This window comes from Rhagoletis zephyria, unplaced genomic scaffold, assembly GCF_001687245.7.
Source record: "Rhagoletis zephyria isolate East Lansing unplaced genomic scaffold, Rhagoletis_zephyria_1.1 Rzeph_scaffold_02481, whole genome shotgun sequence".
NCBI classification, from domain to species: Eukaryota; Metazoa; Arthropoda; class Insecta; order Diptera; family Tephritidae; genus Rhagoletis; species Rhagoletis zephyria.
Window position 1 is genome coordinate 8,712 of NW_016159565.1, and position 27,691 is coordinate 36,402.

The 27,691-nt window shown below is 35.5% G+C and overlaps 1 protein-coding gene across 5 annotated transcripts; it reads left to right on the forward strand.

Annotated features, from left to right (window-relative positions):
- The first annotated feature begins 855 nt into the window (after positions 1–855).
- Positions 856–26,922, forward strand: RalGPS (Ral GEF with PH domain and SH3 binding motif). Of its 5 annotated transcripts, XM_017621500.1 has the most exons (8): positions 17,761–18,113; positions 18,213–18,491; positions 18,574–19,088; positions 19,185–19,509; positions 20,349–20,800; positions 20,877–21,086; positions 21,557–21,667; positions 23,778–26,922. In XM_017621500.1, the coding sequence occupies exons 2-8, from the start codon at positions 18,432–18,434 to the stop codon at positions 24,436–24,438; spliced, it is 2,334 nt and encodes a 777-aa protein (XP_017476989.1). In that variant the 5' UTR covers positions 17,761–18,113; positions 18,213–18,431; the 3' UTR covers positions 24,439–26,922. The 5 variants fall into 5 exon arrangements, with proteins under 5 accessions (XP_017476986.1, XP_017476987.1, XP_017476988.1 ...); XM_017621497.1 differs by lacking the exons at positions 17,761–18,113; positions 21,557–21,667 and adding an exon at positions 856–1,261; XM_017621498.1 differs by lacking the exons at positions 17,761–18,113; positions 21,557–21,667 and adding an exon at positions 14,377–14,419.
- The last annotated feature ends 769 nt before the right edge of the window (positions 26,923–27,691 follow it).

The following is a 27,691-nucleotide window of genomic DNA, read 5'->3' on the forward strand; positions in this document are numbered from 1 at the left end:
CAGGCGCAGTGTCAGCTAAGTCAAAGCGAAAAATGTTCCAGCATTACTGCCGTTACGTTCTCGATACTAGCACCACCTACTCCGCCCATTCATTTCCTACTTGCGCTAGTGCTTGTGGCGTTTTGTAAATGCTGCCACGGCAGGCCGGGCGTCAATTCTCGCGGCCTCAATGACATGCAATTATTATTATTTCTGCTGTTGTTGTTGTTTTTTTTTTTTTTTGTTCTATTGTTGCTATTACACACAGCCATACATAGATATTTATTATTATTTGCCTCTGTTGCTCTCATTGTGTTATCACTGTGTGGTTGTTCTTGTTGTTGTTGTTGCTGATTGTGGTTAGTTAATGTGCGCGCATTGCTGAATAAAAAACACAGATCGCTTTTTTTATACATCCATGCGTACATACATACATATTACGTAGCTTGATGTTGTGGTTCTGGTTTGTCTACCACCGCCCACCACACAACGCCCGATTGTGGTATGCGAATGCCGCACGCAAACACACCGGCAGCGATCGACAAAACAAAGTTGTAAGCACGCGAATACGTACTTACATATGTATGTACGTATCTCTATGTTCAGACAAACATCCATTTGTAGCACACTCGTACTATTTCCGTTCGTTCACTTGTTTGTGGGTAAACGATTTCAATAATTTTCCTGATTATTATTTTTACTCATTTTGCTGGTGGGCTACTTGTTTTTACCATTTGCTTTGTTTATTTTTTCGATCGGAAAATTTATGTAAAGAAGTAGGCGAGAGCGGCATCGAACTGCGAACTGCGTATGCGCCAATAACAACAGCCACACTGTATGACCGATTTTGTCAGGTGGCGGAGGCGTTTTTGGGCCATGTTGCTTTCTTTGCAGTTATACATATTTTTGCGGTTTGAATGTAGCGGTGGTGGTGCGACCGCCTAACCGCCTAACCGCACCACCAAATTGCCCTATCCATCCACCCTGGCGGCGGCATGCAAATAACGAAAATTTTGATTGCTGCCAATAATTTGCGCTCCGTGGAAGTTTAGTTGGTTTTTGTTTGCATAAACGTACGCTTGTTCGAACGCATATCGGCGCGAATATTATTTTCCAACTTTTTCACCTTGCGTTTTTTGGCATCGATTGCGTGTAACGACGTTGCATTAACATTTACGGACTTTAGTTGTAATGTTAATTACACTAGCAATTGTAGCAATTGGCAGTTTGAAAACTTAGATATAAAACTCGTACATAAATAGAAAGAAGCTTCAATGAAATTGTAAGTCGTATAACTTTTGAGCTGTGAACCGCTGCTTTTGCTAGTGCTGTTGTTGTGTGTTGTGTAAGCGGTGAAGTGAATTCCGTCACGCAGGCATTGGCTGGTTGGAAGTCGCGCGCGCGCCAAATTTTTACAAAATAATTTGTAATTTTGTTGTCACTCCGGCTGCCGTTAGTGAATGAATTTTAGAATTAGTTTAGCGACTATGACAGAAAGTTTATTTACATACATAAATATGTACATTAGACTGGTGGAATGAAATCGACAATTATTTTTTTAAATTCCCTTGTGAAATATTTTTTGGACAGTGGAAAAGACGCCTGTCATAAGAGCAGCGCTTAATATGCAGATTTACACTGAAAATAAAATCTGCGTAAATATAACGAAAACTTGCGTAAATCTTACGAAATTTTTCGTCATTTTGAGCCACGAAAGTTTTCGTTGATTGTACAAAACCGTTTTCGTACATACTACGAAATTATGAGACATCAGATCTTTAGTACATTTTACGAATGTATTCGTACTATTTACTAAAGAATTTAGTACTATTTACTACAGAATTTCGTGCTATTTCTTAGTTTTTTACGAAATTATTGTAAAATGCACAGAAATAATTCGTATATTTAACGAAATTATTTTCGTAAAATCTGCGCTTGTTTCGTAGAATGTGCGATTGCTTTCATTCTCCACACTGTAAAAAACATATTACGAATTATAACACAACACTTTTATTTTGTTTTTATCGTAAATTTTAAGCGTTTTTCTTTAACAAAACGTTTCGCAACAACGCTTAACATTAATGATTAAGATATAATGAAAGTGTTGTGCTATAATTTTAGTCATGTTTTTTATAGTGTAGCCTCATAAAAGGGCTTTGAAAAAGGAAATAGTAGTTTTTTTTTTAACCCACCCTAATGTAAATACAAATGATGCGAAAATGTACGTATGTAAGACTTATATTGTAAGTATATTTTTGAAGTCTTGTGCAAGCGTATATTGCGTGCCGCTTTTGAGGAAGAATCAATTACAGCCGTTATAATATTTTCGTGACATTTGGTCTAATATGCAATGCTGACAGTGTCAAACTGGCACTCTTAAAAGTAATGCCACGCTTTTTCCGAGGTATTCCGCTTCCTTGTTATGTAAGACTTCGAGTAATATGCGCAGCCGTAGTAATAATTATTTCGTTGCAGAATCGTATTCTTAGCTACTTCATGCTCTATATTCGCAGTAAGGATCGAGCTCATCGGTTTTTTTTCGAATTTGGCAGTACGCTTGTCGGTTTGGGCCCCGAGACCAAGACCGGATAAACAAATATCTTGCATAGAATTATTCACCCTAAAGCCCCCAAAAAACCTTCGTCGAGAAAGGGCTCCATAAATAAACCACATCCTATAATCCCCGATCTTTGTTACAAATTGTGGGAGCATTCTTATCGCCTTCCTTTGGGCTTTCCTATTAGACGATAAATCAAATATGTATGTATATGCATCTAAGATCGCCTGCACTTTGCCCATTCCCTATCCATTCGAATAAACAGTACCTTCGCAGCTCCAGTTCCCCGTCAGATAATTTGCGTATTCATTTTCTTAACGATTGTGGCGTCACTATTTGGCATTAGTCCATATCGTTGTTCATTTATATTCAAAGCTGGTCTATTAGCTGTACAGGCGTACGTGTGGTGTTGGGGCCACTACCTAGTTCGGCATCTGCCTGACTTGACTGCCTGCCTGCCTTTTGCTAGCCTGTAGATTTGAAGCTTATTACCGGCCATATGTAGATTTTATCTGCCATTTATTATTGCATAATGGACTTTATTTATTTGCAGCTCACCGCTATGTTACGTGCGTGTTTATTTATATTTTTCCTTCTAATTCGCTTGCAGGCCAGTGCGCCAGGTCGGCTGTCTTCCAAGTGCGTTTATTAATCATTTTACGAGTATATTTATGTCTTCTAAATACATTAGGTTTCTCTATGAAAATATAATTTTTTTTTTTAAACATACTCGCACACATGCATATTAGGGTGGTCCAAATATTTTTTGGAATTTTAATGCCGCCACGCCCTAGGATTATTCTACACCGAAAAATATAAAATCAAATAATAATACCCATTTGTTTCATTAACGATTTTTTCATGGTAACTATATTTTATAGGTCAGCCGAAACTCCCAGAAAATGCAATGGGTGGACCAATAAAAAATCTTTAGTAATAAAAAATGGTTAAATAAACAATTGGATATTATTATTGGAAGTCTCCTAAAGAGAACCGGGTTTTCCGATCGAAAAATATTGATTTTTAAGAACTCTATACCATTTCTTCGAAAAAATGTTTTTTTCCCATATAAAATACATGGAAAACTTTGAGCGCTTTGAGCACTTTCCAAATACTTTTTGACTTCAAAATAAAAAATAGGGGCACTAAAATTCCGACTTTACTTTTTTTTTTACCACCCTAATGCATATGCATGAATCTGCGCGCATCACTCCAATATATGGAGACTGTCTTTCGTTCCGGCTTAAATTGCGATTGCGACGATTTCATGGAATATTAATTTCTCGCTCTAATTTCGTAATGTTTTCTGCTGTTATTGACTTAATTCTGAATCAAGATCGAACATGTACATACGTAGCCTGTGTGTGTTAGTTATGGTTTGATAAATTTGTAGTCCATTTGGCTGTAGCTGTTTCCCAGTTCTCTTCAACTCGCGATTCGGCTACCTAAGTAAGATCATCTTCCATGCCTGCCAGCTGTGCACAAATTCATTTGCTGGCAGCTCAATTGCTAATATCGTGAGAAATCTTAATTGAAATTAATTAGTTGGGTCGCCTCGTCTCTTTCTTTTGCTTTCTTTGTCTTTCAGCTTAATTGATTGAAATTTTTGAAATGTTGACCGTTTTTGTCTGATGAGTGCATCCGCCGTCTTGAAGAAATATCTCTTGAGGAGTGTGTCACATGCCATGATGATGCTTCTTCTTTTTTTAGGAATACATATTTAATTTATCAGTTTTAAATTTAATGGTTTCTTTTGAATTCATAGAATTTTATTTTTGTTATTTGATGTAATAATGAAATGAAATTGAATACTAAGCAAAACCGCGGATAGAGATTGGTGTGCATTTCCAAGAGAAATGATTAATGGGACATTATTTGGAGCAACAAATCTTGCGTTTTTCTTAGAAGACATTACTAGGGGTAAAACTTCTACGAAATGTTAGGTTTAAAAATATTCGTTTATACAAATAACTAACATGTGCTGATAGTCCCCCTATATATTTTCCAAAATGCAAAATGTTTAGTTTCGCTAGAGTAGTTACAGTTTTACTTTGCAGTTTAAGATTTTTTCTTCACTCTTTTTTAATGAGATTAAAATTTAGCCTCTGTGATGCCTACTAATAATAATCGATATCGATAACAAATCATCGCCCCTAATAAAAAGAGTGAGACGGATCTGATAATAAGTGTGATTAGAGTCCTTGTCGATAACCATAGTAGCAACGATATCGATAGAATGTTAATTAGTAAATATATCGATGACATGATCCGATAACAGCATCGGCAGTATACAAAAAATAAAAATTTGGGTTGGAATATGAAGCGGTTTATCAACGTGTAGCGATATGATATCGAATTATATTGAAGACAATAATTCAATAAGTATATCGATTACAACTGATTTCCGTTTGAAACAACTATTAAAAACAAACAAAGAATGCGATTAAAATCGGTTTCAACAACTATAATGAAAGCAATATCGATAAATGTATTAAAATCTTCGATAAATATTTCGATAACACCTAATTGCCGATTATGGTAACCATTAAAAACAAATAAAGATAACGATTAAAACCGGTTTCAATAATCATAACGATATCGATAAGTTCATGAAAAGCAGCGATAAATATTAGATTGCTGACAATATCTTTAACTGCTTCGATAATAAAATCGTAGAAAACGATAAAAAGGAAGAAATTATAATTTCTAATACATTGCCGGTTCAGAAATTCCTCTGTATCGAAGCAATTTCTATAAGGTACAAGGCGGAGGCTCAGGACATTCGGTTGCAGCAAAGATGGTTTTTCTGCGTTTAATTTCAAAACTGGACATGTTTTTTGGTAACTTTAATAAATTTGAGGTTGCTGCAGAACGGAACAGAACTTTTTGGTCAACTAAAAACTAGACTTAAATACTGGACAAAAAATGGAAATATGTAAATTTATTTTAGTTGCAAAACTTGGCACCAATTTAAAAACAAATTTCTTTTCAAAGAACTGGACTTAAATTTTTGGTAACTTAAAAACTGTACAAAAATTGGTGATATTTGAAAAACTGGACATAAATGCATGCAGTTAGGTCATTTAAAATCTGTACTTTTTTGGTTACCTAAAAACTTTACATACATTTGTAATCCATTAAAATTGGACATACATTTTTGGTTTGCTAAAAAACTTTTGGACATAAATTCTTGGTAATGGAAAAACTCTAAAAGTATTTGATCATTGAAAAATTGCACATAAATTTTTGGTCGTGTAAAAAAGGCAATAAATATTTGTCCACCTAATATTTTTCGTCATGAAAAAAGTGGGCACAAATGTTTGGCCATTTAGAAAGTTGCTAAAAACAAACAAAATTTTTGTGAACTTAAAAATTGGACATAAATTGTTGGTCATGGAAAAACTCTAAATTTTTTTATCTTTGAAAAATTGTACATAAAACGTGTAAAAAAAGGCAATAAATATTTGTTCACCTAAAACATGGCCATACATTTTTGGTCATGAAAAAACTTAACACAAATGTTTGCCCATTTAGAAAGTGGATACAAATTTTTAGACATTTAAAAACGGATGATAAATTTACTAATTTAAATATGAAAAGCTGGTCAGCAGTTTTTGGTGCTTAAAATATTGGACATAAATTTTGGTAATTTAAAAGTTGGACATAAATTTTTGGTAATTTTTGATAAATTTTTGGTAGTTTAGTAATTAAACTGGGTATACATTTTTGTTCATTTAAAAATTGGACATAAATTGTTCATAATTGTTCATAAATGTAATTGGGTTATTTTAAAACTGTAAGTGTACATTTACATTGAAAATGGCTCATCAATATCTTACGTCTTGAGTGGATGTGAAATATATCCGGTAAAAAGTTGAATTGTGCAAAGTGGACACAAAAAAGTGAATAGTAAAAAAAAGACAGGCAAAAAAAAAACGATTTATTTGTTGCATGCGCGTTGGTTTTCTGTCCAACATTCAACAGCTCTTTTATACCTACATTTACAACTAATAATTTTAACCGCCTTTCAAGAGAAAAGGATTATCTCGAATTGACATTATCAGTTTTAAAATTACCAAAAAAATATGTCCGGCCTTAAAGTTTGAGCATCTTAAGTCCTAATACGCCCAGTACTTAATTACCAAAACATTAACTACAGTTTTTTTACATATCTACATATAATCTACATACATAGCTGTATATTTAAATCTACGTATTACATGTACATACATATACCATAAATATTTACTTCCATACGTATTTACCAGTAATTTATCTAAATTTTCCACAAATTTCGAGTTTGTAGACCTCTTAATTGAGCAATCTGATTTTTTTATTCAACACTTTTAATTTTCCTTCGAGTATTCACGCCGTTTGCGCTACTTCAAGGCCTCCTTCCTGTGGGCGCTGAAATTACCCTAAATAATTCATTTGAAGTTTGAAAATTTCAACATCTGTGCGACGACCTACGCCCAATTTTCGCACGACTATCTATCTACAAGCTGCAAACTCACTTTTCGCCATGAAAATAAAATTCAAGATTTCTTTATTTACGCATCCATTTTGCACACTTGCTTTGTATATAGTCGATACATATGTATGTATGTATGTATTTCCTGTTGTACTTGCTGATTGCTTTTGTTTTCCAATTGCTGATGTTTTCAATTCTATGTCTTTAGGCACTCGTATCTACGCAATTAAATGCTTGCTGCCACAAAAGCAAAATTAATGTGCTTTCTGAAAGTACTCTGCTGTGATTTGCACTGCAATGAAAACACTGACCCGGTTGAATGTGCCACCACTGGGCGTGTGTATGCCAGCTTCGATGTGCGGTCGGTCGGCATCCTGGCGCTGCGCCACGCTGGGTTGGATATGTGACGTTCAAACTTGTCAGCCAGCCACCTAGCCCAGTGTTTATTACTTGGATCCGGACGACTGTCAGCTGTATTTCTGGGTGCCCCCTTTGCTTTTCTCACTGCATTTTGTCTATTACGGAGTGTCTTCTTACTTTTGTCTTTTTCCCCTTTTTTTTATAGTCATCTTCACCTTGTATCGCTCGATTCTTTGTTTCACGTTGCTACTCCTGCTTGACTAGGTGGGCGCTGTTGGCGACCTGCTGGCGGCATGCGCTTTTCTACGCTCGTGCGCGCTTTTCTTCACCGTTCAACAGCCGTTTGACTGGTTGACTGGTTGGCTGGCTGTCAATGCGCCCGCCTCTTATCGGGCGTCTCTCTGAATGCCGGGAATTTATTTGGCACATCAGCATTTATTCTGCTCAGGTATGAGTTCAACAAGTTGGGCTATGGTGGTCCGAGTCTCCCGAGGCAGACTCTGTCTCGTCTACGTCTGGTGGTTGCGTTCTCAGAAAGGCATTCACTGGTCGAGAGTCTATATAACTCGGGACTAGCTCTCTGTGAAAGCCGTTCAAGGCTGTCGGTAAGCTGTTGGGTCCGCAGGTAGTTTTATGAACCCCTTTCGAAGGTTACTCTGAGGATCTTCGGGTTATTCACCGTCAGAATTGGTTCGTCATTGACGAGAATACTCAGTTGCAGTCTGACCTCGTTCGTCCAAGTGGTGAAAAGCGTTGCTGAGGATTTTGTAGGGGAGAGGGTTAGGCTCCGCGCAGTAAAGAAGTGAGAAAGCTCGGCGAGCTTTCGAGCAATCGTCAGCATAAAAGACAATCGGGAATACCTCTGGTGGTTGAGGGAGCTTAGAAATGTAAAAGCTGAACAGATAATTCGCCGCCCACCGTTTGTCTTCTAGTTGCGTTACTAGAATAGTTCTCTCACTAGGGCGGTTTCGGTTAAGGCTAAGTTAAGGAGTTATCTGGGTCTTTATGGAGTCATGTGCTATTGTTGTGCTGTGCACTTTACGGAACCCATGCTGATGCCTCGCTGAGGTCAGGTGATTTGTATAGTGCGGGGGTAGACGGGCCCTTACTGTCGTCGCTACCGGGGAAAGTCCAGTTATCGGGCGAGAAGACTCTCCTTTGTTGGACGGCTTACCCGGTTTAAGCAGTGGAACCACTCTCCCTATTTTCCAGATGCCTGCTGTGATGAGAGAGACCATAGACAGATTGAGGACCTTAGTTAGATAGTTCACTCCAGCAGGAGCCAAATTTTTCAGCATCAGCATGCAAATTCCGTCGGGTCCAATGGCTTTGGAGGCTTTCACCTTTCCTATGGCTATCCTTGCTTTGCTGCTGGTGAAAACAAGAGGCGCACTTGGTGCTGGCGGTTTGTGCAGTCTTCTGGTTACTCCACCTTTGGCTTTGTCTGCTGGAGGATGTAGTATGAACTGTCGGCTAAAATAGCTCGCTCATCGCTCCGCTTCAGCAAGAAAATTCGGACGGGGGTCCGAAATGCATCCTGCTGGAAAGAAGCGGCCAGTGACAACCCTGCGGAATTTACGCTCACCTACGTGAACGGTGGCATTTTTTGACGAACATATACGAGCATACACCTGATTTCCCAATTCGTGATTAGCCTTTTTGTTATTAAAATTGTCGTTGCAGTTTTGAACTTGGAAGGAACTGGTTTTAATTTTTGTTCACTCTACAAAGACTCAAAATTGTTCACTCTATAGAGTATTCAATGGAAAAATTTTCATGTTCACTCTTTCGAGGTGTTCGTAGCATCGGGTGTTCGCTCCAGCCAGATAACACTGTACTAAAATTTTTTTTACTTATCTCCCCATTGCATTTTCTGGGGGTTTTGGCGAATCTATAAAATACAGTTACCATGAAAAAATGGTTAAATAAATAATTGGGTGCAATTATTGGGAAATCTCCTGAAGAGAAATAAAATTTTCTGATCGAAAAATTTTGATATTCAAGAACTCTATACCATTTCTACGAAAAGTGTTTTTTCCCCCATATAAAATATATGGAAAATTTTGAGCGCTTTGAGCGACGTGTAAATATTTTTTTATTTCATAATAAAAGAATTAGGTGTATATTTTTTCGGTATAGAACACTTCTAGGGAGTGAGAGCATAAAAATTCTCACTTTACTTTTTCACATGCATTTTTGTACCACCCTAGTGTGTATGCAGGTTCGTATGGGCGGCCGATTTTCTTAGCAATGCTTGTCCCCAGTGTCACTTGTAAAGACAGCAAAAAAAAAATCCAAATAAATCGGGAGTGTTTCAGATAATTGGCCACCGTTGAGTTCACGGCTCAGTGCCTCTTATTCAACAACTGTCAGCGGGCGTCTGTGAAGAGTCTTGAAAAGTGGGATACTCTACAGAAAAAAAAGCTAACAAAAACGAAAAACTTTGCACAAGTGACAAGTTCACTGCTGGCATAAGTTTTCTCGCAAATTTTTCAGTATTAAAATAATAAATAAAACAAATATATCAAGCACAAAATTTTACGCTAGCAAAATATGCATTTGGAATTTCCGAGGGCATACGTAGATTCTTTTACGCCGTTCCGCTTTGTTTTCTTTCGATCGCCTTGGAAATGCGTTTTTCTCCACACTTACGCCCCACTTTTCCCCTCCCGCTGTGCTTTCTTTGTTGCTTGTTTTGCCTTGCACAGCTGCTTATTGCCTTTCTTGTTTTTCTTGGCTATAATGTTTGTTTTTAATATGGCAATTGTTTGTTTTTGTAATGGCCTTTGCAGTGGCAATAATTCAAATTTAGCTGGTCATACACACTTACGACGCAGAGACAGTGTCTCTTCAATCACCGTGACAGCAATGGATGCTTTATGTGATTTTATAGCGAACATACATATTTCATACGTGGGTGGTAAATGTTTTGATATGAAAGCATTTAATTTATTGGCTGTTTCAGTTATGCGATGGTATTTATTTAAGTTCTGCGGTGTATAATTTGAGGCGAGATCGACAAGTTTTTTTGATGTCGACTGATTGCTGTTGAAAAAAATTTGCATTTTATTCAGTGCTGATTTTATCAGAATCTTAAGTAAAGCAAATTGGCCTGACTGATACCCACCTTACTGACTGCAATACCTTCCATTTCTTGACTGCAGGCTTTCTCAGGATAATTATAAAGTTAAGCAGACTTCGCTCGATAACTTTCAACTTCTTCGATAGGCTAGCATCACACTGCACTAGGACGATTACAGTGATACGAACCTATCGAAGGAGCTGAAAATTATCGAGCGAAGTCTGCTTAACTGAGGTCAAGCGAGCTTGTAACCTCAGCTCCTTGGACAACAGCTGCACTAGAATTGTTTTTTTTTCCTGAGGGGGGTCGAGTTGAAGAAGCATATGAAGAGTTATTTAGTCGAGTCGGAGTGCACCACGTCTCGAATTCAGCTCCTTCTCGTCGATGTTGCGAGGTGGGAAAATCTTGTTTGCACCCCAAATGGTGACGGCAAATGCCTTAAGTACCCTGCGTATTTGGGATAGGTGACGATTTATCAAACGCTTTTCACAATTAATTTGCTCAAATTCCTAAAACTTCTAGAATATTAGTCAAATGGAAATTAAAAAAATTTAATTTATGCGCCTAAAAGTGCAACGATATTCCATGTTGAAAACAATTGATTTAACACTAAAAACCATATTTTATGTGCGAGTTTGCATCAGCTGATAATTTTAAGCGCGGTTAGATTTGATTCTGACCCTCCATTGATAAAATAGCCCAAAGTAAATAACTTCAGCTTTCATTGCATACTTTTAGGCGTTCTAATTTGTATTACTCACTTTGATTACTCATGACGATATATTTGTACACTTGTATCTACTATACTACTATATAGTTCGTCTTTATTCAGTTTCTAAATATATTTCGTAGCTACTTTATAAGTATGTATGTAACTATATACATATCTAGCTGTCTAATCTCATTAATGAAGCATAACTTGTGGCGTTTTATCTACGGTTTTCCTATCGACAGTTTGCTACAACAACTAACCGAACTGACCGACGCAGCACGCTGCCCAACGAAATGTCCAATAAGCCACTTAGCAGCTTAATGGAGCTGCTACCAACTACGACTCTAACCACTTAGCTGTGCTTGTACGTGTATGATTCATCATTTTCCACTGTGAAATGGTTTCAAGTTTGCACTTACATTAACTACCTCAATTTCCTTAGTGGTGCTACCAATGTTGAGCGTTGTTTTAGTTGGCTCATTTTCCGCTGCGCGTTGGTGGCGGTGGCGTTGACGTACAGTGGTACATCCCCATCTTTTTTTTGAAAAAAAATAAGAGTTCGCGGCGGGCTTCAATTTTCCATATGTAACTTTTGTGAACATAAATCAAGAAAACTACGAAGAATGGGCGTTATCGATTTATTTGAAAAAAAAACCTCTCATACAAACCTAGCCTCAAAAAACGCTTTAAAAATGCAATAAAAACCCACCAATGTTTGTAATATTATTATATGTACATAAATACCTATAAAGTGGGTGTAACCGGTTTATCTTAACGCATACTCCCATACAAATCTAACCTCAACATTGAATGTCAAAACCATGATACAAAAAAGAAGGTAGTTCCATTTGATGACATTCGCTGTTGTTGTTAACCATTTGACTTTTAATAAAATTATGACATTTCATCAAATTCATGCTACCTGATCACTAGAAGAAATATTTTTTTTAAAGCAGAAGATTTTATCAGTATATTCAAAGATATGGAATATGATGGACTTGAAAATTATGCCGGCTACATAATTTCAAAAATGGGGTTGAAGACTAAGTTTCAGAACGCATGAAGAAAGTGATAAAAATTATACTTACATATCGTAGTTTAAAGTACAAAACCGTGTATCGTCGTTCTGCAAAAACCGCGTAACCGACATTTTTTGCCAAGATTTGCTCACACAAGCTCTTGGCTCAAGCCTTATCCATTCGTCCTGAAACTAAACAGAAACGCGATTGCTTTGTAAAAAAAAGAACGATTTCGAAATATGAGATTGTTTACTCTCTAGAAAATAATTTATGCAACCTCGCATACGCAGTTTTGCATTTTGTTGATACGCTGTTTTGTTCTTCATACGACGATATGTTAATTGTTTATCGGAGGGCGGTCTGTTCAAGCCGACTTTAGGTTTTTTGCACGTCATTCACTGAATTCAAAATTTGTGAAAGCTAATGGTGATACGCTAATCACAAGGCCTAATTTTTTGTAAAATCTGATGAGAGATTTAAAAGTAAACTTGAACCAAAATATGAAAAGCTTTTATTTGGGAGGAACATTCTTTAGAATTATATTTTTAGATCGCAAGATTGCATTCAAAATAAGAAAACGAAAAACTAACAGCATAATACGCGCGTGGTTTATATTATAAAATAAAAAGAACAATTGCGATGAAGTCTTTTTAATAGTCTATATTTTATAAATTTTTAATACCTAAAAATAGTGCGAGCTATGTAAGTAAAAGTAAGTACCAAGCACTGACAATAGTTTTTGATTTGAAATATTATTACATTGGTTAAATATGGGAAGGAAAATACTCCGATTTATTGTTTTAATATTATCAAAGTGGTAAGGCCGTTGATAATACTCACAATTTAAGAAACTTCAAAAAATTTTATTATCCGTCAAAAGTTGTTTATTGAAACTATCTTCTTTTTTGTATCATGGTCAAAACTGCACCGTTGAATGAAAAAAAGCTCAAAAAAAAAGATACAAAAAATAATACTTCAGATAAAATAAACAAAATTATTCCTCATCAAAGACCTAAAGTAACTGAAATAGTATGTAATTCTTGAAAAACCGCAATTTACCCCAGCTGGAAATAATATAATAAAAATGCTAACACAACAAGTTGTAAATTAACCGGTCCGGAAAAGGGTTTTACAGGGCAATTCTGGCACATGTCTTTCAACTCACCACAGACTTTTGAAAGACAAAAGTCTTTCATAAATTCTAGTAACTATATTGACATTTTTTAGTCTGAAAGATTTCCTAACGGGGATAACCTAAAATTTAAAAAAATTTAAAATATTTATTTTTCCTTTTAAAATAATAAAAATAAAAATTAAAGGAAAATTAATATAAAAATGAAGTCTTAAATTAAAAAAAAATAATTAAGCTTCTAAAAATTAAATGACATTAGAAAAATAATTTTATTTTTAAAAGAATAAAATCTAAAATAATAAAAATTAAATGAAATATATATATTTTTTAAATTACATCTAAAATTAAAAAAAAATTAAGGTAAAAAATAAAAAGAAAAGCGAGAAAGAACAAACTAAAATAAGATTATAAAAATCAGTTCAAAAACGCCCTATCTCAGCTGAAAATACTTTGAAAATGTGCTGAGATAGGACGTTTTTGAATCGTCACCTGATATAGGGCGTTCTTCAACCAAATTCTGAAATAAGGCGTAAAAATTTTTTCTTACATATTTCCCCTCTTACGCCACTGTGCGACGCCTGTGGCATAACGTGCAACCACTTTATTTAGCAGACCATGACGTTAATGTATGTACATATTGCAGATGACGCCGTCATTATAAACCAATACCAACACCACCGTCACAGCCACAGCCACCTCCACTAGAGTGTTCAGACGCTCGTGCCACCATTGTCGTGACGCTGTAATTGTTTCTTGTCCAATTCTATTCACTTTTGTTTCTATTTAGTTACGAGTAGTTTCGAATTTCTTATTGCATTCGCTTGCTTGCTGTGCACGTCATTCACTACTCTGCACACTGCAGCAAGTCTATCATTCTCAGGTACAACATTTTGGTCAGGTTGCATTTCCTCATTTTTTGATTGCCACCACTTTTTTCCACGAATTTCTGTGTGCTTCTGAAGTTCATATTGTTTGTAGTTATTGTCGCGCTTCGCTTGGCTGGTTTTGTGCGCTTTTTGCGCTTCAGTCAACTTACCAACTTGCCACTTAGCCAGTCAGCTAGCCTACCAGTCAGTCATCCAGGCTCTACATACAACCAACTGCTTGGTAAATAAGTATCAAATGCTTGTAGTCAACTAGTCTGCTTTAGACATTTGTTGTTGGCGCTTCTGTAGCTACATACATAAAACAAAATAAAATAAATAAATTATTTTCATTGCTTCCTTTTAACAAAAGGAACCTCCATATGATAAAGGTAAACAATTTTAGTTTTTTTTTTTTGGTTGCTTTTTGCATTTTGTGTAACAATCGCTGTGGCGTAAGTTTACATTTGCCGCTGTTGCGCGTCCATTTGGCCACTTTTAATGGCTTTGCTGATATTTCATTATTCACTGGCAGTATATTTTTTATATGTATCTATGTATGTATATATCTCGCGCAAAATTGTTTTTCCCATATTAGTACTTTTGGCCGTTCGCGTGCCGGAAATTGTGTTCAAATTTAGTAGGTCTGTAAAGTCCAGCGCGCCATACTCAGGCCCCTAGGCTCAGCAGGTATGAAGGCGCGTGTGTAAGTATATGTATGTTTATTTGAATGTTTATTCAGATGTAAATATACGATATACTGGACATAACAATTGACTATTATTAAAAAAGGCGTGTTTTTTATGTTGCACGTGTCGCGGGAGTGGCTATAACATATTGACATTTTACTATCGGTTTAATTATTTGAAATATATGTATGTAGTACATATGTATGTATGTATGTATTTCTATTGTGTGGGAATGTTTTGAATGTTTGATAGCGATTGAGATTATTCGATTGTATAGTTACATGTGTATTAAAATACTACAGAATTTTAAACAAATTTTAAACTTTGGGTCTATAAAATAGACGAAGAACATATCGGTTTTTTCTTAAATTTTAAACGTTCTATCAGGGCAAAATTTTTTCCGTCTTGAGCTGCCCACAGATGATTAAATAATGTATTACTAATTTGGATTATCCTTTCATCTTTTTTTTTTTTATTGGGCATTGCAACTGTTTCCCTCTGTGCTATGTGTCCTTGTGCTTGTTATCCACCCATGGATGCCGACTCGAAGGATTTTGTTCACCAGAGCATCATCATCCATACAGACGACATGTCCAAGCCAGCGCTATCTCTGCATTTTTCTTCATTTCACTTTATCTATGTATGTATGCGTGTATGTATGTCATTATAAAGGCCAAAGAAAAGAAAAGCAAAAACTTCATATAAAATAACGTACAAGAAATGGCTAAGAAATTTTCTTAAGTCAAATTACCTTAGGGCAGTACGCAGTTCTTAAGAAATTTGCTACGCTTTCTACTACGGGTTTCTAAAGTTTCTTGTGAAAAAAAGAGCACAAGGCAACGCACGTTTGCTACAGAAATATAGTAGTTGTTTTTTCCAATAGGGTAGTTATTTGATATGTTTGCAACGAATTTCCGAAAAGTCCCGGAATTGCTCCAATTATCCTGAACTAGTCCCGAAAAGTTCGGCAAATTCTGGGGAAATTCCGAAAATTGTACCACGAAAAATCCTGAAAAATAAAGAAGTCTCGAAAAATTCCCCAAACCTCCTAAAATAACCCCGAGGAGTAAAACACGAAAAATCTTCAAAAAAAAAAAATCGCTAAAATTTTGAAGTTTCTAAAATAATCCCGAAAAATAAAACACGAAGGACTACGAAAAAGTTAAAAAAAATCCGGAATTTTTTTTAAATAAATAAAAATACCGAAAAGAACAAAGCATTTTTTTTTGTTTTGTCCATAAGTCTTTAAAAAAAAAAAATTATTAATGTATTGTTTCTTTTTCTGAACTGTTAAGTATTTAGAAATCTACAGTACCTTAGTACTTAAGTACATATGTATTTCTTAAATACTTGGTGCTTAGTATTTAGCACCTGCTAAATATTTGAATTACTTTAACTTTAGTATTAAGACATTTCTAAATACTATGAATACAAGTACTTAGTATCCAATAAGGACTTTAAGTATTTAAGTAAGTATACCTATCACTGGTACATACAATATTGGCACTCTAATATCTGTGATTATAGCGCTCTACCCGTGGGCAAGTAGGAGCCCTTCACCGACTTGTAGAATGGCACGCCCAAAGGACTGGGCGTAATAATTCAAAGGATCTGGTAAATCCGTCAAGACAAGGAAGTACGACACTTTGAATTTTTGCAAAAGTATTAAAAAAGTAGAATTTAATACTTTTTGTGTATTTCCCATTTCTTCTGTGATTAAAAAATGTTTGTGGCAGTCCCCGGTTTCTGGACACCAAAAACGCGTGAGTAAACATCTGTGTCCAGAAATGATTCCGAAAAGTCTCGAACTACGCCCGAACTGGTCCTGAAATAAAACAGAAAAAGTGCCGAACTATACAACGAGCAGTAATGCTAGAACAGCTGATTAGATTTTTTTTTTTAATTTTTAACCGGCTTCACAAAACGGAGAAGGTTGTCAATTCGTCGGATTTTTTTAATGTATTTTTATAATTCTTTTTTTTTTTTTTAAAGGAAAGGTGTTACCTCACACGTGATCCCACACTGATTTGGTTTAAATCCAAAAATGGGATCATGAAGAAACTAACGATAATCTTAAATTTTTATATGAAAATTAAAGTCAGTTTTATTTTTGGTTAAAAACTACTTGTTTACTATTCTGAAGTCTGGACAACGTTCCGCTAGACAACAAAATTCGAAGGAACTTTCGCTCGAAGAACAATTCAGGAACTTTGTGACAGAGAACGACCTCTTGATCTCTTATAAAAGTTCCCGAAACTATTGTTTTCGTTTTATTCTATTTGTGAACGTTCCACAGGGTTTTGTTCTTATATAATTCCCGTTGAGAACTTTCTCGAAAGCTTTGTTCTCACTTTTTCGTTCTTGTAAAAACACTCCCAAAAGTTTCGTTCTCAGTTCGGTTTGGGTTTTTAAGCGCTCTTGGACAATATTTTTGCTCCAAGTTCATTCACCTCAAGTTTCCTATTCTAGTACTTAACCACCAAATCGCAGTTCTTATCAAAAAATATATATTTTTGTTTGATTATTTGTTTCGAGTTTTAAGTCATTGAGTACCCTCATTTCCTTAATAGTATTACTGATAAACCCGCTGTAATATCAATACAAAGCTTTACTTTGTATGTAGCTTTGTGCGATGCAAAAAACGCCTCCATACGATGATAATAAATATCAGTTTGAGGAAAAGCATGAATTGAGCTTATCATCGAAAACCACTGTTTGCTTACTTGAATATTTATGTATGTGCAAGAAAATGTGCGCTTTGTGCTATATACATACTTAATATATATGTATGTACATACATTCACATATTTATGCACATAAAATCATGAACATTGTACTCTTTTCGATTTTGTTAAATTGTAAAATAAACTTTATTTCTGCTTCCGTTGAAAGCGGTGCGTTTGTTGTTATGTTGCTCCGTTGTTGCGCTGCTCTTCAACTCAGAATTTATTATCGCATTTGGTTGTGACGTTAGTTGCTTGGTTGCTTGCTTGCTTGTTGGTCGCTCGTTAAATATTCGCACTTGCCCCTTGCAACTGTAATGAACTTTTAAGTAAAGCGCGAACATAAAAATTAAAATAAATACCAAAAGCGATAAATGCAAATTTGCCGCATAAATATCAACAATGGACTAAATAGAGTGCAAAAAATAAAATACATAAATGAATGCAAACAGCGGAATTTCATTAATATTTGATAATTCAAATTAGTCAAAAACGGCGTTGAGCCACTGGGTATTGACACCAAAAAGTAAATTATAACTTTAAGCAGCATATTTTATGCAAAAAAAAAATCCTTTGTGTTTCACCCTGCCAACTATTAATTTTTGTTTTTTCTTTCTACTTGCAGCGACCCGTTTTTGCCTCAGTGACTTTTCACGCCTGTGTATTGCATCAGCCAGCAGTAGACTATCCTTTCCTAAAGTGCAACGTGCAAAGCCGTCCCTGAAGGTGTGTGTGTGTGTGTATTCCTACGTACATATACTGCACATTATTGCTGCAGTGCTTTTGTGGCTGACTGACGTCGTCTCGTTGTAGCCCGCATGCATTTCCGTTGCCCCCACATGCCATGATGCGTTACTCGGAAATCTCCAGAGAATTATCATCGGATAGCTTGCGTTACGTTGAAGTAAGTAGCAATTGTTAAGATTCATATATATGATGTCCATACAATTGTAATTTAAATTTATTTATTTATTTTCTCCTGCCAGCTGGGTGACGAGTACATCTATAAGAATTTGCGTGAGGATTCACCACGCAGCGATACTCAATCCAATGGTAGCAACGGATATATGGCGCCACCAACACTCATTTCCAACAATCATCACCAACACCTTACACAACAGCAGCAGCAGCAGCAATCTCATGCTCAACAGTTTCAACAACAACAACAACAACAACAACAACAAGAGCATTCACGTAATAACTACACTAATTCGATGAGCAATTGCGGCCAACAACACTCCGCCAACAATATACGCAATTCGAAACGGTATTCGTGTGGGCGTGACCGCAGTCATGATGGCGCTTCCACCATTTCCTATATGCGTCCACGCAAGGATAGCACACGTTCGACACAAAGTTGTCAATTCGATGCGGAACAGTTGACGCAGGCAATTGCTAGCAAGACAATGCATGTGAAGAGTAGTCGTCGCAAAAATTCCATTGGCTGTTTGAATTCGTTATCCTCATCGCCGGGCTCACCCGGTTGCTATTATTGTGTTGGGTAAGTACAATAAATATTTGGGCTGTGATTGTTCAATGAAGCATCGTACAATTTTACTTGGATATTCATTTCAATATTATTCTTCCCTCATTCTAGCTCCGCTCCACCGCCCGGCAAGAGTCAGAGTTTGCCAGCACGTTCGTCTATGAATAATTTAGATGCGGTCATTTTGAATGCTTTACGTGTGCCCGCTGATGAATTGGCCAATCAGATTACACTTTTGGATTTTCCCATCTTCGCCGCCATACAACCGGACGAGTTGACTAGTTGCGCTTGGACGAAGAAGGACAAACATGTTGTTACACCGAATATAGTTGCATTTACGAAACGTTTCAATCATACCAGCTTTTGGACTGTGCAGGAGATTTTGAGTGGCGAGCAGCCAAAGCAGCGTGCGGAAATACTGACACATTTCATTAAGGTGAGGGGCTGGAGCTCATAAAGCGAATTTAAGTTTTGATGCCGCATGAAAGCCAAGACGGTTCCAATAACTAAGATTCACTTCTTCATTACCCCAGTGAATTTAGTTCTGCCCTTGTCACATGCAACTTTAAAATAATAGATCGCACAAGCAGATAGCTGAAAATGAATCTCGGGCTTAGACACAAGAGTAACCAGTTTTGCAGCCTATTGAATTCTAGTAGAATAAAGTACAAGTTTCAAAAGGTTAAAAACTACCGTTGATTTTTTTTAAGATTTTTCTTGTCACATTTTGCTTCCATATAACGAATAAACATAATTTGGTTTTATATGGAAGAAAAACGTAACTTCTTCGACAAAAAAAATTCTAAAAAATCAACGGTAATTTTAACCATTTGAAACTTGTACCTTGTTGTACTAGAATTCAATGGGCTAGAAAACTGCATAGTCAGAATCTTTCTAGGAAGTCTATTTAGATAAGCTCGAAATTTTTACGGATTTTGTTGATTTTTTTGTAATATTGTTTTTTAAACTTGGATTTACAGTCGTTTTGTTAAAGAATCAACTAAAGTTTTATTAAAAATATCCAAAATTAAATAACGAAAAAATATTATGTTAAAACTTGTCAAAGTGTGGTGCGGCTATATTTTGTTCGACCACCGTATGTAGCTCCTTAACAGCTTATAAGAATTCAATTGTAGATTAAAGTTCGATTTTCCTATATTCAAGCAAGGTATGAAGCCTTCGGCATAGTTAAGGACAGCACTGCGTTTTCTTCTTTTTTATTTTAGTTTTTTTTTATAATAAATATTTAAAAATACTTATTCATCTCCCTTGCAGGTGTCCAAGAAGCTGCACGAACTCAACAATCTGCATTCGCTGTTCGCCATCATTTCTGCCATGCAAAGTGCCAGCATTTTCCGTTTGAAAAAGACTTGGGCTTGCCTCTCCAAAAAAGATAGACAAGCATTTGAACGATTAAGCGATATTTTTAGTGATCAAAATAATTGGGAGAATTTACGTGCCTACTTGGAAAGTTTACGCCTACCATGCATACCCTATTTGGGTCTTTTTCTAACTGATCTAATTTATATTGATTTGGCGCATCCGCATAAGGGTGGTCTGGAGCCCGAACAGCGACGTAATAAAATGAATAATATATTGCGTGTCATTGCCAACTATCAACAATCGAACTATACGCATATACTGCCAATTGAGGCCACACAAAAGTACTTGACTTCGATACGCTACATTGAGGAATTGCAGAATATTTTCGAAGAGGATCAATACAAGTGAGTAGAAAAATATTACACAATTTTCATTTTCATTTTTACTTATTAAAGTGCTTTATTTACTCTATGATTGCAGAAAATCCTTAAAATTGGAGCCTGCCTCACCGTCCGGTCCGAGTTCCTCCTCTTGCAGCTCGAAAGAGTCCTTCAATGTGGATGCAGTTACACCAGCGCTTGCTTGCTTGAACCTCTCACCTGCCAAAACGATCGGCTCAATGCGTATAGCCAATAGCAGTGGTAGTAAATTCATACCCGGCCATCGTAAATGTCGCAGTCTGGGCACAAAGTAAGTTTTATCGATATCGCATTCTACGAACCTGACCCATAAGCGTTTCACTCTCACATTAATTGGCTATTCAAAATTGCTGTATTAATTTAAGAAGCAAAAAATGTAATGTAATTTGTCTTTCCAACACTTGTAATTTAACAATTTGTGTTTTTCGTTTTCGTATTTATTTACTTGCCTTCTCACTAACCATCTCTATCACCCGCTACGCAAAACGACACCCATCATTCTTATTATTACTTTCTTTCTTTCTCTCTCTGCATTCGTCTATTTATCTCACAATATCATGCAATTGGATGTATATAAATACATATGAACGAATACCGTCGCGTGCGTCTGCGATATAAAATGTGCAAAAAATCTACAACCAATGTGCGCTCCGCCAAAAATAAAATTATATATTGTTTTAAATTTTTTGTTTTGTTAATTGCCAATTTTCCTTATTAAATATATGTCATGTGTGTTGGCAGATTTCGTAGCACCAGCTTGCCACGAAACTTCTATCACAAATGTCAATGTTCCATTTTGATGATCGCACCTGGCATTGGCACGATTTCCAATAAGCGTTGTAGATGCAGTCGGTGAGTGGAAAATTCATACATACCGTTGTACGTGTTCCAAATTCAATACCATTTTTTCTTATTTGCCAAGGTTTTTTTTTTTTTGCATAATCAATGCCTGCCGTTTGTTGATATCCTGCTTTTCATGTAAATATTTTTAATTTTTCAAATTTTAGTATCCCTCTATTCTTATTTACATATTTCACCCCTGTTAGAAAATGTATAACATAAAAATATTCTATATTTGTTTTTAAATTTTGTGTCCATAAATGTTGCCCTACGTCTTGAGACACATAATGCCGTATTTCCACTTGGCTTTGAAACGACAAACATTTTAACGACAAAGTTGAAAGTAATATTCATCATATTTAATTATACTTGTTTGTTAAGTTTATCCAAGGTAAGGTTGGATTGGTTGGAGAATAGACTTCCTCCTAACTCCAATTTTTATGAAAACACAGGAAGTCCAAAAGAAGCACCACAAATTCGATAAGGACAAAATAACACGAACTCTTTTAATAACGATCGAATCCTTCTGATTCTGAGTTTAAACCCGCAAAATGTTGCATTCAAAGTCTTGCGAAATATTCAAGGAAACTGGCTACAAGAAAGAACTTCCTGTAAAAGAACCTGTAAAATTTGTAAATGGGAATTAGCAACTTTTCGCTCCAAAGGCAGTGTCATACGATTGGGCATTTGCCCAAAATTTGATGCAAGTCGTATCCCAATCGTACGAATGCACAAATATATTTCTTTATCCCAATCACGAAAAATAATTTGTTCAAATTTTTTCAATAGAAGCTCGCTATATTGTACCAATCGTGTGACAAAAAAAAACTCGTCCCAATTTTTTTTATTTCGTGCCAATAACCCCATTTCAAAAATGTATAAATCTGTACAAATGTACCGATCGTGTGACACTGCCTTAAGCCAGCGATATGCCAATTTAGATTCGTTGTGATACCTTATGGAGTTACCAATCCCTTGCGATTTTAAAAAGGTCAATCGAGAACAAACTACTTTGCTATCATCTCTGCCAAATCTTTTATTTTCACCTGTGAGATCTATGCAAGGCCTTGAAAGAAATGAATAAGGTTGGGGCAATGTCCTAAAAGGTACATTTTCTTTTATATGTGGTTATGTCCACCCCTAGTCGCGTGTCGTGTGAGCCAATTAGGCAGAGGCCCATAAGAGATTTAAAAGGTAATCCTGGCAGTTTCACAGAACGAAAGGACTTTCCAGTGTTCATTGGCCACAGAGTGGTGCGATCACTAACCAACTGGCCGTTGGTATACCTTCCTTTCCCGGAAAAGTGTGGGTGAATGCACCTGCGCTTGTCAATTCGTCAGCTTGGCAACCACCCTTAATATGTCGTTGTACAGTAGACCACGTCAAGAAAAAATCCTGCAATGCGACCGAAACCCGACTCAAATTCTAGTAATTCCTTTTTTGTAATTACTAGATTTTACCCAAACAGGGCAAGCGATTAAAAAACGATAATTTAAGAATTTAAACAATCAATATGCTAACGAAACTATAGGCCAAATATAGTATAATTGCGTTTTTAGTTTTTCTCTTTGACGTCAGGATTTCTTTCAAAAGGACTTTGAAATTTCGAATATATGATTAAATCAAAAAATTATTTTAAAAATTCAGTACAATGTAAAATAATAACGGTGTAATAATGCTGTGCTGTGCAGAAAACTTAAATCGTACAGATATTTCTTTCATGGCAAGCCCTTCATTAGATTTTCTTTGCAAAATTTGCAAAAAAAAATCGTTATAGAGTTCGGTCTACCTTTCTGATTTTTCTTTAAGAACTTCGCTGTTGCACAAGCATCATACTAAAATTTAGATCTGCCATATCCTTTTGTATTCACCTATTTGTCCTCCATTCTGTGCTAAAATACGTATACGTAAATAGTTATTACATATGAATATCTCATTGCATGAATCTTTGTATACTCGTGTGATGCAAACAAAGCTGTACATTCTTCTCTAAAAATATTGCAAATATCATTTTCCCCTGCGTTACTTACTTACTTTTATAGTTTCTCAGAACACTATATTGTATAACTAAAATTTTTACACTTCCAGCTAATCATATTTTCCCCTCTCCCCTCCTTTTCAGCATTTTCGGCAAAATAACACACTCTCACAATGACAGCAACAACTATGGCAATCCCTCTACCATGATGCTGGGCTACGGCGACGAACATCACTTACATGACTACAGCATACTGAGTCAGCAGCAACAAGCACGCCATCCGCTAGACGATTCGGTGTTGGAGCACAGCAGTAACATGCTTAGTAGCGGTGATGCCACCTCGAATGATAGTGTCGAAGGCGTACTCTGCCATAACAGCGACTTAGAGCAGATCTATGCGCCCTCGCTCGATCTCGACCGCTGTGTGCAGGGTTGCGTGCGACGTAAAACTGTGCAGAAGGAGGGACGCAAGCCGGCCGTCGCCTCATGGCAACGTTACTGGCTACAAATATGGGCCAATTCACTTGTCTACTTTCCGCCCAAATCGTTTAAAGGCAGTGAGCGTAGCGATTTCAAACGCGAGCCATGTAAAGTGTGTCCACTCGAAGGTTGGTTTGCGCAGGTGGTCGACAATACGAAACATAAAAACTCATTTGAATTGTATCATCGCACAATCGGCACGATCTACAAATTTCGCACGGATAGCGCTCAAGCGACACAGCTATGGACCAATTCCATTTGTAAGGTGGCAATGCAGCGTAGTGTACCCAAGCCGCTGCCCATCAATTTGATGTCGTTCGAGTGATTTGTTAAAGGAAGATTAGATAGTGTTAAATGTGTCAAACTCAAATGGGGTAAAAATATGCAAGAAGTACATACACAAACAGATTTGTAAACAGCTGTGTGCAAAATTATATTCATTTGTACTTGTTGTGGCTTTGACTATATACTCTTTGCTTCGATTATTGTTTGCTGCTTTCGTTTAACTTGTCTATTGATTGAGTTATCAAGCCCATACATATAAGTATCTGCAATTTGACGCGAATGTGGGTGAAGACAACAGAATACATATACACATTTACATAACTAAATGAAAAAAGAACGAATTAATTCTTTAAAGACTGATAAATGTCTGGGCAAATAACTCAAAGAACTCAGAAGAAACTCAAAAGAGTCTCAACGGAAACTGGAAGTAAAATAAAAGTAAAATCAAAGTTGACGAAACTTCACAGTAAAATAAACGGATGTAACTTTCTTATCATACGGTTTTCTTGTGCAGCAGCTACTGCTGTCAATTTGTATTAACTAGTTAATAATTACATACGAATTTTTCTAAGCAAATTTTTCTAAGGCATTTTAACTGTTACATTAATACTCAGATATATGGATATACAATTTTTTTTTTGATATTTCGAGTGCATTTATAGGGTTCGAAGAGTTTTAAATTATCAATCGTTACTGGGAAGTATTATTTTAGTGAGAATTTGAAAACATGTATGCAATTTTGTTTTTCTTTGGAGATCTTGCAATTCTCATCTATCGCTTCAGGGGTTGGTGTTAGTCGAAAAATTTAATTTTAAAAAGAATTTTAATAGATTTTTGGTGAAAACCATTAATCAGACTCACAAAAAAGTATATTCACGGATGACAATTTAAACAAAATCGACCAAAAAGTAATGAAATTGATGTGAATAACCAAAATAGTTTGCAACAGGAGTAAATAATGAGCTATTCGCGCTTAAATTGAACACAAATTGTAAGTTTTCACATAATTGAGGTAACAAAATGTTGAACAAATTTCCAAAACTATTCTTCGAACCCCCTCATTATGCACTTCTATATTGGTATAGTCAAGAATCTTGCAACTAGTAGATTTTTTAATAGCAGCCTGCAATCAATTTTCATGCACATTTTTCAAAGCTTATGCGTGCTCGCGCACATATAAAGAACGCTTTGGCACACTTCAATGAAGTACTATATAAAATTATAAATTAAAATTAAGAGAAATATTTGTGTATTTTTTAGCATTTCTACGGTTAACTATTATATTAACAAATTTTGCTATTTAAAATATATACATGCATCGATACATAAGCACACTTTGAAGACTTGTGGGGAAACACTTATAGAACTAAATATTAAAAGCTTTATGACTGTAGTAGAGATACCAGTTGAAAAATAAAATATATCTAATTTCTAAATCAATTCGAATTCATGCAATGTTGCTGTTGTAAAGTCTGAAGTCATTGCTTTGGTTTTATTTTTGCATAACACTTTGAGCGCAAGGTTGGAATTCGCATTAAACCTTCCCATGAGAATATCAGTGCCAATAACAGTACTAGAGTATAAAAGCCAAATTCGATTTTAAGTATTTGGCAGAGCAAGAAGTCATTGCGCATCTTTTTATGTTTTCCAAAGAAAATTACTTAAATATAATCTATGATATATTCCTCGTATTGTTCTATGGCTTTTTGCAGTCTTTCGGTGAGCTTGAGCCGTTTTTTTGGAGTCCTATCTTTATTGACGAATAATTGAACGAGGTACTTATTTACTGACTCATCTAAAAGTAATGGTATTCCACGCAATGAGTTGTAAAGAGAGCAGAATAAAAGGAAGTCTGCCGACGCAAGACCAGACCGCACATACAATTTTTATTTATTTCTTGGAAAGAGATAAATCCTCGAGAAACGAAAAAAATAACAGTGGAAGTAAAAAAGTTTTCTTTCAAATATTATCAATAAAGGATATCTCAGCTATTAAACTCTTCATAAGATTCAGAAAATATGCCCGTCTTTCTAGTGTTAACGTTTTCCGTAGTCATAAATTTGCGTTCGAAGTGTTAAGTAGGGTAAGGCCAAGGCGTATTAAATACATTTTGGGTAAGGCTCAGTTGAGTGCTTATATTTGAAGCTGTTGTAGTTTTGATAAAGGAACTTGTGAAAAATTAAATAACATGCAAACAATTTGTATTGAAAATTTTTATTTAAGCATTTACAAACTATTCTTTATGCTATATTTTAATTAATAATTTATAAAAATCTACAGCAGCAGTTTTGTTCAGTTAAAATGCCCAGTAAATATAATTTTTATAACTAAGCAATTGCTTGGTATGACTCACTGGAGAATAAGTTAGCATTAAAATTAGATTTACAGTGAATATTTTTATTTTTTTTTATAGTAATTATAACAACGACTTAAGTAAGATTTATCTATCATAGTTTGCCTTAGCGCTTTGCGAATACTCTTATTACATTTCTGTAAGCGTTCAATATAACGTGTACTACGTACATACATACCACACATGCATATAGCAAATATATAGTTGTTACAGACATACATATTAGTTTTATACAAAAATAATTGTTAGACTTATATATAAATTTATATGTGCGTAATGCTGTAATGTGTAGTAGAAATACTTTAACCTTAGCTTTAAATTCTGTGCAAAGAAGCCTAAACAATTTGTTCCAATGCATAACTACTCGTAGTATGTGTATGTATACCTACATGTAAATCGCTAGTTCCATATAAACACACAAACAGCCGTGCATACATTGAAAGGACCTATATAAATTAATGAATCGTGTATACTCGGTAAAAATTACGAAAATCGTAACCATTGTTTAAATACTCTATGCAATAAATGTAATCAGTAATTGAAATCAAAATTTATGCGCACTATTATCTACGTACATACTTTCTATAAGCACTCATAAATGCATAAATATATCGAATGATTTATTAAAATTATTATAAACTATCTACATAACGTATATTTATACATACTCACTACGATTTAATGCGTTTTTATTGCAAATACATACCTACATACATGTTTACATACTATGTATATGCATTATAAAGGATGAAAGCTGTGTGTAGTCGCATGCCATTAGCATTGTTACTTTTTTGTTATAGGCTTTTTTGTTGTTTGTAAGCGCAACGCTATACTCTTGATATATGTATGTATGTTGGCAGTTTTAATAATTAATTGCGTTGCGAAATAAAATAGGTTTTTTAAGATACTTATTTATATACATACATACATACATACTTCA